The following is a 15000-nucleotide window of genomic DNA, read 5'->3' on the forward strand; positions in this document are numbered from 1 at the left end:
TTTTTTTAAATGTTTATTTGCATCCATTATTTGGTGAACGCAATTCTCAGAGTCATTATGAAAACCTGCATCCTGTCCCAATCATTATTTGTTGTTATAAATAAACACATAGACTTATTAGTGGTCTCCAATGGGTAGGTGTCTTTAACATCTGATTTAAGGCAGTGATTCTGTGTCATTTGTTATGGCGTTTTTATTGACATAGTCATTACATGTGAGAATATGACTGCATAGTACTTCCCAGTGTTGTACCTGAACAGCTACTGGAACTTGGCAAGCGAATACATGCCCATCAATGAAAAACCAAGTAAGTCCATTTCTTTCTGACATGACTCATGATCCAGGCTTTTTCAACTCTTTTACACTTAGATGAGTTATTTGTGTGAAGCTAGATGTCAATTTTATTTGTGGGCCAGTTGTGGGAAAGATTAATGGCCAGTAGCCATGGGTTCACGTGTAGTGAAGAAAAACCAACTTGGGTAATAGAAATGTCTAAATAATCAATGGCGGTTTTTTTATTCAAGTGAAAACAAATTTATTTGAATACAAGCAGACTTGAAGGGTTGAGGTGGCCCTTAAAATTTATTATGGCCCGTTAGGCCCAGTCACACAATCTGTCTTATCATTTGTATGCATTATTAGTTCAAACCAATCAAATCAGTTACTTGGAAAAAGTGAATTTAATTAAAAGTGCATAAAGTCACAGGATCTTTATTATACTATGTACAGTATCTCAAAGTAGTTTGTGTGGTACAGAATTTGCTGTGACTGTTCTGCAGTACAGTCCACCAAATTTAAGGGTTTACTTTGATTTTGTGATCTATAGATACATGTATGTTTCTTCCTAACCTTATTTAATTAATTAATACCTGACTGTGAAATTGAACTGGGAAAATGCATGATGTTACTTGTCGAGATAATGTACGTATCCGTTTAATTTTTGGTCTGATGAGGTCTGCAGGTATGTTGGTATCTCAACCTTTCCACCAGGAATCAAGTTCAATTCCCATGCAAGCATGTTCTTTTGTTTTAGTTAAACAAACGGACAAACAAACTAAAAACAGGTAGTCATGGTGAGGGAAAACTAGTAATCCCTTTTTGTCAATTTCCCAACCTTTCTTTAAAGAGGTTGTTTTCTTTTTTGGCATGCAGGATGCTTGATCTGCATCTGACATACAGTCCAATATCACTGTTTAAATGGCAAATGTATGAGTCTCAGAGAGTTAGGCAAAAATGGTTTTCTGTTCTTGGGGATGAACCAGAGCAAACAGAAGAGGAACAAGACTCTATTAAGGTAGCTGAAGTGGATAATTACATGTAGGTCAAGTTGTGTGTGTGGGGATGAACAATTTTTAAGCTACTGGGTTTTTGCATCAACTTCCACAGTTATTGACTGAAATGTTTTGCACGGTTCTCAAAACTGGGAATTAGAATAAGTGCCAGTCTTGATAAGTGAAGCTCTGGGAAGGACTCAGTTGTTGATGAAGTTGAGAAAAATTACCTTTCCACATCTTGAGAGGAAATCATTACAAGTGATGTGTTATGAAGTGGTTAAAGTAAAATAACTAAATCAGGCGAATTTGTCCTTGTGAATAATATCTCACATACCCACGGCTGGCTCCCGTTCTGGCCTTGTAGCTCAGTCGGTAGAGCAGCATTGATCTAATCCGAAGGTCGTGGGTTCAAATCCCACCCTGGTCTGTCCTTGTGTGGGCCCAATTCCAATACTAGGGTTGATCTCTGATGGAATAATTGGGAATAAAAAACTTGACAGTAGTGTTACCGGTAGGCCTCACTTGAACTTGGAATCATTAAGCTTGCTGATTAGTTTAAAAATCTCATGCCAGTTTTAGAATGGTTTTCAATTGAGTGTCAAAAACAAATACCAAAGTGATAACTTTGTGGAATTGGCTTGAATATAACAATAATAATTTAATTCCCTCATTTTCACAAAAATTGATATGTTCTTTCCTTTTTCGATTCAGAGGACTTTGGTGGAGACTAACCCTTATTTGTTGGGCGTAACCATGATTGTTACTCTTGTACACACTGTTTTTGAATTTTTGGCTTTCAAGAATGGTGAGTTTTAACATAGAGTTGTTCTGTATTAATTAATTTAATTTATCTCCTCAATCCCATCCTCTTTGGTAAGGGTTCTACAGACCAGTCCACTGGTACTGTGACTTCTCATAGTTACCATGGATATCACAGGGAGCCCACACAATCTGTTTGTGTAACCATTTGTAATTTTTTAAATAAATGTACTGGATTCACCATTTGCTTCTTCTGTAGAGATATCAATAAATATGTGCACGGACCAATGTTAAATAAACATTGAATTACCTTACCTGCAGTGTACTGTGGTATTTTGAGCGATTTTGAAGATTTATAGTTTGCTGTTTACTGTGCCTCTTAAAAGAGGGACGAGGGTGGAAGGTATCTTTTGAACGGCTCCAGCACTGGGGCGATTTTTTCCAGAAAATCGCATCGCTCCACTTTCAAACTTCACAGGAGAATGGCCAAAAGATTCACGCTTCTTCTTGTACTTATTGCTTGAAAATTCATCCCAACGACCCAGAAATAGCCATCGAAAAAAATCAAAATTCCATACCTTTGGAGCAGTGGAAGTGTGTGACAAGATTCATGCTTGCCAGCCTCAAACGGTCCTTCTGATTGCCTCTTTCTGACTGGACACCGTTATTTTTGAACGATAATTGTTTAACTGCGTCCAATCAGAAGGAGGCAATCAGCAGGACAATTTGAGGCTGGTACATGTGAATCTTGTTACGCATTTCACCTCTTGCTCCCTGCAAGCTCTTGCCCATTGTTAGACTCCCCTTCAGTAGTTTTTCATGGCCCAACAGTTTAACCCTTCTGGCAAATTTCTTGCTGTCAACTTGTCTGGACTAAACATTCCTTTCCCATAAGGAATTAGGCAAATTAATAAAGTTGGTTGTTTTGTTGTGAACATAAAAATCAATGGTGTCATGCTCAAGTTTGCTCTCTTTTGGTTTCTCTTTAGACATACAATTTTGGCGAAGCCGCAAGACTCTGGAAGGCTTGTCTGTGCGATCTGTATTTTTCAATGTGTTCCAGTCTGTCATTGTTCTTCTGTATGTCATGGATAATGAGACCAACACTGTTATCATAATCAGTTGTTTTATTGGACTCTTAATTGAGATTTGGAAGATCAACAAGGCTGTAAATATTAAGGTGAGTTTGGCAATAATTATTTACTAATTATTCTTTAAATTTAATTTGGGCCAGTTATTTAAATTTAATTTCAGGCAGTTTTGAACAAGACTGTTTTCCCAAGTCATAATTGTATTTAAAGGCTGTTCATTGTCGGGAAATAGTTTTATAGAAGGCAACAGGAAAGGACAGAAGCATGATATCTTTTGGAGCATTTCACTTCTAGAAAGACTTGATTGAATAATTAAGAATTATTGGACGAGGTTGAGCAAAATATCGTGATTTGTTAGTAGCGAGCAGATCAATTATTTGCCGAAGCCAAAGGTTGAGGCAAATAATTGATCTGCGAGACACTGACAAATCACAATATTTTGCAAAAAGCATCTTAGCGTTCATAACTCGATCTCAAAACTTAATTTGTTTCATTCCTGCTGTTCAAACGTATGTCATTAATTAATACATTGTTCCTTTGCCATATCATCGACTGGTTCAGTTACGTACTCACAAAAAAAAATGATCAGCCCCCAGTTGGCTCGATAGCTCAACTAGACCCTCCGTGAGGGTACACTGGGTTGCCTGTGGTACGTGCACCGTTCCAAACAATTTTTTTCAAGGTCATTAAGAAGTCATACCAGAAGAGGCCCTTTGGCTCACAGGTCCTCACATGTTCGTACGATGAAACAGATCTGGCCTTGCGCAATATGTAGCTCTAACAGTGCACGATATTGTTTTGGTATTGTCTATCATTGTAGTGCCATGGTAGAAGTCTTAGGTTAAATAGTCTGAGAAGACATCTGGTTACTAGCAAAGTACTGAACCCAGAAAGATTGAAGAAAATAAATGGGAAGTGAGAAACATTGGCTTCTGGGCTGACATGTTGATAAGCTTCTTTTCACCACAAGTTTAAGCGTGCCCACTGAGCATCAGACAGCTTTTTAATGCCGAAGTTCACTGAAGTTAAGCCCTGTTCGGCGGGGTTAGTGTTTGGATGGGAGACCAAAACAATATACCCCTCATAAAACAGAAGCATCGGACCGAAAATACTGTTAACGCTAACAAATGTGAACTCAGCAAGGTACAGATCTTGTTAGCTTGCTTTATGCAAAAACAAATATTGATGCAAAAGTAAATAACTATTGATACACAGTTTTTAGAAAGAGCAGAAGGAAGTCTCCAGGACGGTCGATCGAGAATAACATATTTACGACATGCAAACAACATTAATTTTGAACCGTGAATATAGACTATAAAAAGTTACGATCAGCGACAAACATTTTGGGAGATTTTTACTACGTTCAAATAAATCGCCGAATCGAAAGTGACATGGCCGGAATTCATTGGGCGCCGTAATTAAGTTACCGCGGCATGTTTACTCGCCAAACAGTGAAGCATCTGTGTCAAATGATGGCAAGATACCGGGTTTTTGTAAGTTTCTTTTTCTGTCAAGTGTTATAAAGTTTGACAATGAAATGAGCGAAGTCCGCCCAACTCTTGTTTATGCAAAGTCAAAATTTACTCTCCAAGACGCGTTCAACGTTATTTATCACCAGGTAATTTCATCATTTTGGAAATGGCAGCTACTTTATTATTCATCTGCGTCACAATTTTCACTGATTTTGGGGCTCATTTTGTTGAAACTCAAGCACGCTTCCAACAGGCCTGTGAACCCTTCCTGCTTACAGAGCAATACTAAAAAACTTCTCCCATATCACATTTCAACCTTAAGCTCGGAAATTCAATACACAACATGATATTATAATTCACAAAGGCAGAAAATACCACAGAATCCTTTTCCAGCGAAAAATTTATTGAAACAAACAACATATTTGCTCTTAGAGGCGAGAACCTCTTCCTATTTCATTGCGTGCGTGAAGGCAAGAAACTCAATTGTGTCAAACTACCATATACTTCAGGTAAATACAGCTCACTTTGATTTCGGCTCGACGGGCGATAGATTGTTGTCGAAGTCCATTACTCGTCGCTTTTAAGATTCCACCGCCTGTATATCCAATTGACCTGCCATTCATGAGCTTCATAAGGGTATATTTTGTTCAAAGATCCACTAAAACGCCATTCGCGTTACATGAGTTAATCGTTCTACTGTGTCCACCAGAGAAATCTACGCATTTCCCACTACCCTCTCAATACTAAGGAAATATGCGCAGAAGGCTCTATGCACAAAGCCACCACTTAGCAGGGGAGTGACAGGCAAGACTTTTACCGACGCGGAAAAAAATAAAAAAACGACGAAATAAACGCAGATTCCTACTGGGTTTGCCATACTGGCAATCCAGTAATTAGTAGAGCACTGTACGGGTGTCGCAGAGGTCATGGATCCGTTCAAGCCCAAATTTTTCAGGCTTTCCTTTTGTTACTGCTAAAAGTAACGTTCGTAATTGCAATGATCTCAGAACTTAACTTGTTTCATTCCCACAGTTCAAATGTACGTCTTGAATTACATTTTTCCTTTGCCATTTAAATAATTATGCTGCCCTCACCTGGTATGTCACCTCCAGGGTACAAAAACCACATGGCTACATTGGCAAGAGGCAGGGACTTTCATCACTACCGGTACTCTGCTCCTGCTCCCAAAATTGTATTGACCTTTCATTGATATTATTTTAATATTTATCCTTGTTGATTTTGTAGCTGGATAGAGAAAACCTTTGGTTTGGTATTATACCAAGAATTTCCATCACTGACAAAGAAACCTATGCAGAATCAGAAACGAAGCAATATGATATGGTGAGGTGACTTTCTGTTCTTCACTTGATCATGTCTTCTTTCTGCTTTTTGGAATTAAAACCAGCCCAATAGTTCTTTAGAATTTAAGTGGTAAATAATGATAATAATGATAAAATTTTATTAAAAACTCAACCATGGATATCAGATTTCCAGCATTTTCATTGGCTTGCCAAACAAAGGCTATCAGTTTATATACCTGCTGGACCTAATATGGTCAAGGAATGCATCAGCAATAAAGGGAGCTGAAACATTTTTGCAACTCTGAGAAAAAATGGCAGACAAAAGCCGTTTTGGACTGGTAAAGACCAAGGCAGAAATCGGTGCTTTAGTGGACAATATTGCCCTCGGGAACACCATGGAGTGTTTGATAAAACAATAATTTTTCCACTTGGGCTTGCTGGATATAAAATGATTATAACCAACTCGGCGCTAACATGCCTCAACGGTTATCTATCACTTCGTATCCAGCGTGCCCTCGTGGAATAATTGTGAATTATTTTGGCAGGGCTTACTGGTAATAGTAATGTATGTATCCAATCCAACTAACTCATTGACCGACGAGTTGGTCGATGCATAATGGACAAGCCGCAATGGGTCGGCCAACGTACGTATTGAGAGTTATTAAAAAATAGGAAGATTGAGCAAGAGTATTAATGAGCAAAAGAAATCAACCCAGGTAGCCTGTTTTGCATTCTAGAGCAATGGTTTTGCTCAAGTTTAGTTACAAACCACCTTTTACAACATATACAGGGTTACATAGTTTGACAACAAACTGGTAAAATGTGGACAGTATCATTTAAAAAGAAATGTTTGCTCTTTTAACCAAATGTCACCCATCTGATGCTTCCTGCGGCACAACTTTAAGAAAAAACAATTAAAGGACAAAAAAGATCTTGAAACATTATTCTAAGGTGGTCCATAGTCTTTTGGGTTAAATTTTTTTTTTACATGAAAACAACTATAAACGCCATTGTTTAAATCATGATTTCTTTCTCTCTTTGTAGATGGCATTTAAATATTTGTCATGGGCTCTGTTTCCGTTGTTAATATGCTATGCTGTATATTCACTGATGTATGTTGAACACAAGGGCTGGTACTCTTGGATTCTTAGCATGCTCTATGGATTTCTTTTAACATTTGGTAAGTTCTCATGCACTGTGTGGGGCCGTGCAAAAGAACGTCAGTGATTATATTGTCAGTGTCACTTTTGGCTCCTTGCTTCAGTATTCCTCATTTTTCCACCATGTTTTGTAGGATTCATCATGATGACTCCGCAGCTGTTTATCAATTATAAAATGAAATCAGTGGCTCATTTGCCGTGGCGCATGATGACATACAAAGCACTCAACACATTTATTGATGACCTCTTTGCTTTCGTCATCAAAATGCCAACTCTTTACAGGCTTGGTTGTTTTAGAGATGGTAAGTACAAATAGAAATATTAACAATAACAATTTTGATATCTCTGAGGTTGTAGATAATTTAATTGGCAGAGATTTGCTTAACTTTGCTGGATTCTATTTCCTAAATTTACAAGGCGAAGTTATCACACTTCATTGTTAGTCAGGTGTTTTTTCATTGGATAAAGGGGTCTATTACATCCATTTAGAAATCACAGGTGATCCTTGCAATCTGAGTGGCTCTCGGCAGTGCGATTTATTGAGTTCCAAATCGCAATATTTTATTTGCTCTAAATCACACCATTTCCGCAGCCAATGAGAAAAGAAGACTGAAACAAAACAACCAATCAGATTTCAAGGCTTGTTTAAGGTAACCTATCAAACTTTTGTTCTCACCTGGGTCAATGAAATATTGGTACTGACTAAAATCCTTTATTTTAGGACCATTAAATAATTGTGTGATTTGTAAATGGATATAATAAAGTGGTAATTGAACTGCGTGGAGTGCAATTTTGGTCTGAAATCATACTTGTGATTTCAAATCACACGTATGATTTCAGACCAAATTGCACTCCACTCAGTAATTACCATTATTTAGTTCCTATAGAAACTGGTGCTGCATCGGTGGGAAGTGGAACCCCAAAATGAGTTTATCAACTGAGTTGATATGTTAAAGAGGACCTGAAGTCAATTTTTTTAGTCTCAAATGTTGATCTTTCTCCCAAAAGCAAACATGTTAACGATCCTTACCTCAAAATGCCGGGCAAGACGCGCAAAGTTATCCAAACTAGCAGTAATTTGGACCCACGACCGTGATCTGAGGAGCATGGATCTAGTCTCGATTTTACGTCACAAAGTACTTTAAATAAAAATAGGCCATTTCCGAGTTCACGTCTGCCTCCTTTTCAAAGCGAATGTAAGTGCCAAATGTTTTGTGATGGTAATTAGTTCTACTTTACATATGAAAGCAAACTAATTATCATGAAAAACTTCGCACTTAGACTCGCTTTGAAGAGGAGGCAAACATGAACTCGGAAATGGCCTATTCTTTTAAAGCAGCTTGTGACGTAAGATCGAGAATAGACCCATGCCTCTCACACCACGGTCGTGGGTCTTAATGCCAAGTTTATGTGGCTTGCACTGCAGAGAAAAAGCGAAATTCTGGTAACAATGGTGATACATGGTTGCTTTGGATGGGGAGATTTATATCAGGAACAAAAAAAAATTCGAGTTTAGGTGCGCTTTAACATATGCCATTTTCGAAATATCACATTTTCAGCTTGATAGCGAGGCAGTAGGACAAAATCAATAGAAACAGGTTGGAATGAATGTAAAAAATATTTGCATATCATCCACTTTCCTTTGACTTTGTCCTCTAAACCTCTCCTTTTAGCTGAATTTTAATATATCGAAAAAGGCCTATTGAGCACCGTAAAGAAATTCGTGGTACTCGAAACGTCAACTGTGTTAAAATAATAAACTTTTTTTTCTCCCCTCCATTTCAGATAAGAAACAACGTTTCTTTTCGAAATAACATTTTGTTTTTTTTCTTTGTCCATGCAATAGTTTGGTGTACCAACTTTTGAATTGTTTTCCGCCGCCAAGGCAAAACGACATTTTTAAAATTTCGCGTAGGTGTCCTGCAAAGTGAGTTTAACTTAACGATGGTGTTAAACCTAGGGCGCTTTCTTTTGGTACAATTCCAGAATAGGAATACACGGAATAGATGGTATTCGTGTTCTTTTGGGACCTATTCCGTTTATTCTGTTCCCGAAAGCAGAATGAACTGAATGACCGGAATATGGTTCACTCGGAATAGGCAGAATATGCGTTCTTTTGGGAAAGTTTTGGCGGGAAATGATACGCGGTCGGCCGGTCGCCTACCGGCGGCTTGAAGATTGAAAATTGAATGGAATTAGCGACCCAAAGTTTCGACCGTAGATGCGGGTGTGCTGGCCTAGAGCTGTTCTGTTTCTTTACCGGTGCTAGAACAAAAAGAACTGTCAGTTTGTGTTATTCAAAAAAAGTGCCCTTGCCTGGTCAAAAGAAATGAGGTTGGCATTAATTGGTTTGTACAAAAACCACGAACCTTTTTCCAGTAAAGTCAACATCAAGATGAAGAGCGTATTGGAACGCATTTCCACTGCACAAAGCACTTACAAGTACAAAAAATTCTTCGTCATCTTCCCCCTTACAGTTTTAAGCAAATGAAGCAAACCGAAAAATCAAGGAAACCGCCATAAACCTGTACTTAACGGTCATATTTCAACATTTCGTGTTCGTGTTCCTTTTTCAGTTGCCATGCCAACTCAACTGGCGCATGCCCAGACAAAAGTTCCCAGGTCATTTCGCCAAAAATATTCCGTTTTCATAATTTGCGTTCTTTTGAGAATTGATATTCCGTGTATTCTGTTATTCCTGATCCGGAATGAGAATAGCCAGGATATTCCCTAAAGAATGCACCCCTAGTTTTTGTTTCCTTTGAGTGAAACTTATTTTGTAACAATGACTGTGCATCATTTTTTGTAGCATGCCGCATCCTTGAAGTTATTGTGCGCCGCAAAATATTTCTATATTTAAAAGTTGACACAGGATCTATCTTAAAGGGCATTATGGCCACATTTTATTGGAATGGGTGGATTCATTGGCTTGAAGAGCTGTTTTTAAGTGGTTTTGTAATTTTGTTATTGCAGACATCGTCTTTTTCATTGCCTTGTATCAGCGATGGATTTATCCCATTGATCCTAAACGTGTAAATGAATTTGGTACAAGCGGTGAAACTGTAGAGAATGTTGCTGCAGCTGAACAAGAGCCGAAGGAAACAAAGGCGATTGAAAATGGTACCACCACACCCACGTCAGAGCCGGTGGCGGATAAAAAGAATGACTAGGTTTAAATGCATCTACTACTCCAGGTTGTTTTAGATCGGCTTTGCCGCGAGTCGTAGTTATTTAAGCGGAAAACGGTGTGAGTAGCTTAGGGAATTTTTTTTAAGCCGCCGGACGGCAACCGTGAGCCGTTTTCCTTTTCAACAAGTCTCAACACAACCACTAAAATTGCAAGTATCTTTTCACTCTCAAAGACTGCCAGAGACTAGGTACCGTCCTGGCATGTGAAATGTGGTGGATGTGGTTCATCCATCAGGCTGTGGTGCTGTGCTCCGAGGTCATACATGGGTCGTGGTCAGGGGCCGAGCGCCTAGCCGGCAGCACAGCTCCTTCGGCCCGACCTCGTTGAGCTGCGCCCTTAGTAATTCAGTCTTCGACTGCGAGAAAGGGCGATTAGCAGATCAGATCTTTCTCTTTCTCTTTCTCTGTTCATTTGGTTTCCGTCGGTGGCTCAAAAACGTAGGTCGCGTACCGGCTTAAACTGTCTATTATTTACTCGATGTACCCATAGAACGCTACAAACAGCCTGGTGGTTCCACTTGGTTGTTAAGTAGACGTGACCGACCAACTTCAGGTACAGTAAACACCCACATGTAAGAATCTAGATTTTTCCAAGTAAGGCTAAATAGGTTCTTATAAGAATGGTATTTAGAGTAGTTTTTAGGCTATCTAGGTTCTTAAATTGGTTCTTATTTTCACAAAAGATATATACTCTATGATACATAATGTGGTATGACTGATTTCCTTTGATGAGGATGCTGATACCTTTCTATTTCAATCATAACAATGGAAACACAATTTGTCAACAAGATCTCTGCAGTTTAAAATTTGTTCCAGACGCTTAAAATCTCAAGGTCATTTTCTAAAATAAGAATCTGTTTAATTTCCTTGGGTAAACTGGGTCTTCTGTAAGGTGGGGGGGGGGGGGGGGGAAGGTCTAAAATTTTTAGCCCAACAGGTTCTTAAATTCTAGGTTCTTATATGTGGATGTTTACTGTATTCGCTTTTTTTCGTACATTGCGAGAATTTCGAGGTCTGACCGGACTTTTCTTTCATGGTTTGCTCAAGGCAGCACTATTAAAGTTATTGAAATTTCCAGGTAATAAACACAAAATCACTAAGTCATCGTTTTGAAATTTGTTACTCAAGGCATGTTGCAAAACACAAAGAAGTTGCTACATCTTGAACTGAAAGTCTGTCTTCTCAGTTTCGTATCTGTTGCACAGGGACGTTCTTAAAAGCACTTAGTATTGTAAGGGCGTGGTGTTAAGGGAATTTCGAGTAAAGTAGAATTGGCGATTGGCTTTCGTTTTTTTTCCCCGTTATTGGTTGAAAAAGGGCGCGAAATTGAACCAATCAGAGTGCGAAGGAATGCGAATCACGTTTTGGTCATTTATAAAGCCCTGGGCAAACTATCGAACAAAGTTGGATCCCACATGCAACATTGTTGGATATAAACGTTGACGTGGTGGCAAAACACTATCCAATTAAAGTTCCAAGTTGGCACAAAATTTGAAAATATGGCGTAGCGTTATGCTACTGGCGTTGTTTGAGGACGGAAAGAACGTGTTCAAGTGAGTAAAAACCAAAGACTGGTTAAGAGAACGTGTAGAAAAGGGTATGTTCTTTGCAAAATACATCCGCGTTTAGGAGATGATGATTATGAGCTCGGATCAATTTGCAAAAATTTTAAACTCTATTAAACCAAGCATCTCCAACCAGCGATAATGATTAAGGAGGTTAAAAGTGTCCCACAGACATGGCCCTGCTTCGTACCCCCTGATCAAGGTTTCTCCCCTTGGTTCTTGTCCGCCATCTCTGTTGCAAGTGATGCTAGAGGCCTAGGCTTGAAAATAAGATAGCGATTCGTAATTGGCTAGCAGCGCGAACGTGACTCGATTCAGCACACAACTTTCTTGGAAGAGCGGCAAAACACTGCAACATTGTTGCGTCGAACAGAATTATTGATTGTAATGTTTGATCAAAAGCAAACTCTATCCAGTATTTGATCGAACAAAAATTGTATTGGTGGACGAACATCTTCCAACATGGGCGTCCAAACGGTCTAACAATGTTGGATCGAGCAAAGTTGGAGCCTTCAATCAAACTTTGCGCGATAGTTTGGCCAGGGCTTAAGTTATTGTAGTTCAAGACCCGCCCATTATCAAATAATTTACAGTCACAAAAAGTGAAACATGCATAGGTGGACCGTAAACATAATCTTTGCCGAAAATCAATAAAATATTTATAAATTTTTGATAGTGTTTTACAAGATTTAAAAACTGACGGACGATGTTCTTATTTATGTACTTTTTGATGAAAATGCCATCCGCTATTCTGACTCAATTAGCACTGGATTTCTTTTGTTCTTTAAATTCTCTTTAATTAGTTTTATCTACCTTTTTATCGGTTCTGTACTTTGTTCTTCCTTTAGCATTCGAATATTGGCCATTCTGTTTTTAATCTGTCAAAGTCAATTATAACACTGTACAAAGGACGTATACAAAACATGGACCCTAGGTCCGTGGACCACACCTGTGGACCCGGTCCATGGACTACCCCTGTGGACCACCCCTCATGTTGTAAATTCAATAGGTATTACAAGGAGAAAAATCTTCGGACGAAAGAGAGAAGTGATCCTCTCACTTTAAGCGGGAGTCCATGACTAGGAGCGAACAATTCCTATACTAAGCCCATGTCACGGTATTTTTACAGACCAGGAGCCCATGTACGATGTATTTTTAGACTACCTTTTTTGCAAAAAGACAAAGACCATTCCGGTTAGGTGACTCTGTGACTTCAAGTTAGTTTCTTGTGATTGGTCATCGGGCTCCTGCAGGAGTCTCGTTAGCGGGAAATCCAATCCAAAAATAAATCCTGGTATGTGAAAACGCCGTGACAGGAATATAGGGCTGTTGTTCGCTCCAAGTTATGGGTCACTGATTTAAGCAATTGCCTTTTATAGTCACCATGTATTTGGTGGACCTAAAGGGATTCGTCTGTAACACGCTTTTCAAATATAAGTTCATTTCATTCATCAAGTCCTTCACCGGAACAAATGTCAAATGAACCCAAAAAATTGACCTTCTCCCAACTGAGTGGCTTCAAAGCTCAGTTGGGAGAGCATTGCACCAGCATTGCACCAGCATTGCACCGGCATCGCAGAGCTCATGGATTCGAATCCCTTTGAGTCCTTTGAAGCCTCCTGAATTTTTCAGGTGTCTATAATTAGAGACAATTCAGTTTTAATTGTACAGATAAGTGTGAAGATCACCACCTCCCTCTTTCGTCTAAAGATTTTTCTCCTTGTAATTTTGCAAAATGAAGGGTGGTCCCTGCACAAATCCGAAAATATAAATCAGAATATGAAAGCCTGGTTCTCACAGGAGAGTTGACGACATGAAATGGCGGAAAGGATACCACAGGTTTTTTTTAAATGTCGTTTGGATGGTAAATGTGTTCCATACAGTCTTGCTCAAATATAAACTTTGAACGAAATATTTAATTAAAAACCCAAGCACTATGTCACTTGCGTTCTGTGTCAAGTCTTTGCGCGCTGTTATAGTGGTTACAGTACTTCTCCTCACATGCACAAGGTAGTCTAGTCTGTGGTGGTGGAATATTATCACCGTGAATAAAATTGGAGGCTATGTCAACGTACAGGTAAGTGGCAGTGAGGACAAATATATACCGTACTCTGAAAGCTTCTGAAATTGCGTGACACACTTGTTTCGGATTACACGAAAGTATCACGTGAACTTGTGCTATTTGCACCCAATAAACATCCGATAGCGATGTTTCTCGTGACGTCACTTATTGTCATAGATATGCCAATTAACAAATTGATGTCAGTTTTTAATCCGTCTGTCCTGTTGTTGATCATGAATTTCGTCATAACAATGTCAAATTAGCTTTGGACTCGTGGATCCACAGACTACTTTGACAATGTTATGACGAAATTCATTGTCAATGACAGGACAGACGCATGGAAAACTTGTTTTTTACAATAACAAAAAGGCAGAGGGGTCAAAATTAAGTCAAAACACGAGAAGAACGCGAGACAAAAATGCGAGAAACTTCAATTTTATTCAATCTTGGCAACTTGCCTCGCTCTCTTATGGAATTAACGGAGACTTCCTATTGGTTAAAAAGTGCCAGATCGACGTTTCACTCTTCGAAACGTATATTATGAATTTATGTGTCTGTCCGCTTATTGACAATAAAAGTTAGCCAATGAGCGCGCGAGAATTTTGCAGTCATTGTAAAATAATTGGATGTTGAAACAATGACTTATTTTGTTCGTGGTTGGTAAATTTGAATAGCAAAAGAGGTGTAAGGTCAATAATCGCTGTAGTCAGGGCACCATGCTGGATCAATTGTATCTCAATCTTCTCTCCTACAAAGGTTTTATATTATTGATTGTCTTTTTTCTAACTTTGTACGTCGCTTCTAGCTTTCTGTTCCCTGATACTCATGTGCCTGATCTGAATCAGAAAGCTGTTCTGATTACCGGGTGCGACACTGGATTCGGCCATGAGCTCGCCAAGAAGCTTGATGCACTAGGATTGCGAGTTTTTGCCTCTTGTCTCACCGCAGAAGGACAAACTAAGCTGAAGAATGAATGTTCTCAACACCTGACAACGTGGAAACTGGATGTAACAGACGAAAATGATGTAAAGAAAGCCATAGAGTTTGTGAAGTCTCGCCTTCCTTCTCAAGGTGACGTGAAAGTTCTGTTGGACACAGACCATTTATTTTAGAGGGTTGGGCTAGGC

At 38.9% G+C, this 15000-nt stretch overlaps 2 protein-coding genes across 2 annotated transcripts in view; both read left to right on the top strand.

The window, feature by feature from the left end:
• Positions 1 to 1153: 1153 nt before the first annotated feature.
• On the top strand, positions 1154 to 12482 carry LOC138026536 (putative lipid scramblase CLPTM1). The gene is made up of 7 exons (XM_068873923.1): positions 1154 to 1294; positions 1986 to 2079; positions 3023 to 3213; positions 5842 to 5937; positions 6942 to 7077; positions 7192 to 7359; positions 10031 to 12482. The coding sequence occupies exons 1-7, from the start codon at positions 1154 to 1156 to the stop codon at positions 10225 to 10227; spliced, it is 1023 nt and encodes a 340-aa protein (XP_068730024.1). The 3' UTR covers positions 10228 to 12482.
• Positions 12483 to 14300: 1818 nt separating this feature from the next.
• The window catches only part of LOC138026529 (short-chain dehydrogenase/reductase family 9C member 7-like), an 11725-nt gene continuing 11025 nt past the window's right edge, over positions 14301 to 15000 (top strand). The window contains exon 1 of the mRNA XM_068873917.1: positions 14301 to 14944. Coding sequence (XP_068730018.1) covers positions 14590 to 14944 — 355 coding nt within the window. The 5' untranslated portion in view covers positions 14301 to 14589. The remainder of the gene's footprint in view (positions 14945 to 15000) is intronic.

The sequence above is a fragment of the Montipora capricornis genome, chromosome 12 (genome assembly GCF_036669925.1).
Source record: "Montipora capricornis isolate CH-2021 chromosome 12, ASM3666992v2, whole genome shotgun sequence".
Classification (NCBI taxonomy): Eukaryota; Metazoa; Cnidaria; class Anthozoa; order Scleractinia; family Acroporidae; genus Montipora; species Montipora capricornis.

Bases quoted from the DNA above. Each gene is read 5' to 3' on its own strand.
- LOC138026536 (XM_068873923.1), top strand. From the start codon at position 1,154: ATGCTTGATCTGCATCTGACATACAGTCCAATATCACTGTTTAAATGG. The intron at 1,295-1,985 runs GTAGCTGAAGTG...TTTTCGATTCAG, and splicing joins AGGAACAAGACTCTATTAAG to AGGACTTTGGTGGAGACTAA. The intron at 7,360-10,030 runs GTAAGTACAAAT...TTGTTATTGCAG, and splicing joins GCTTGGTTGTTTTAGAGATG to ACATCGTCTTTTTCATTGCC.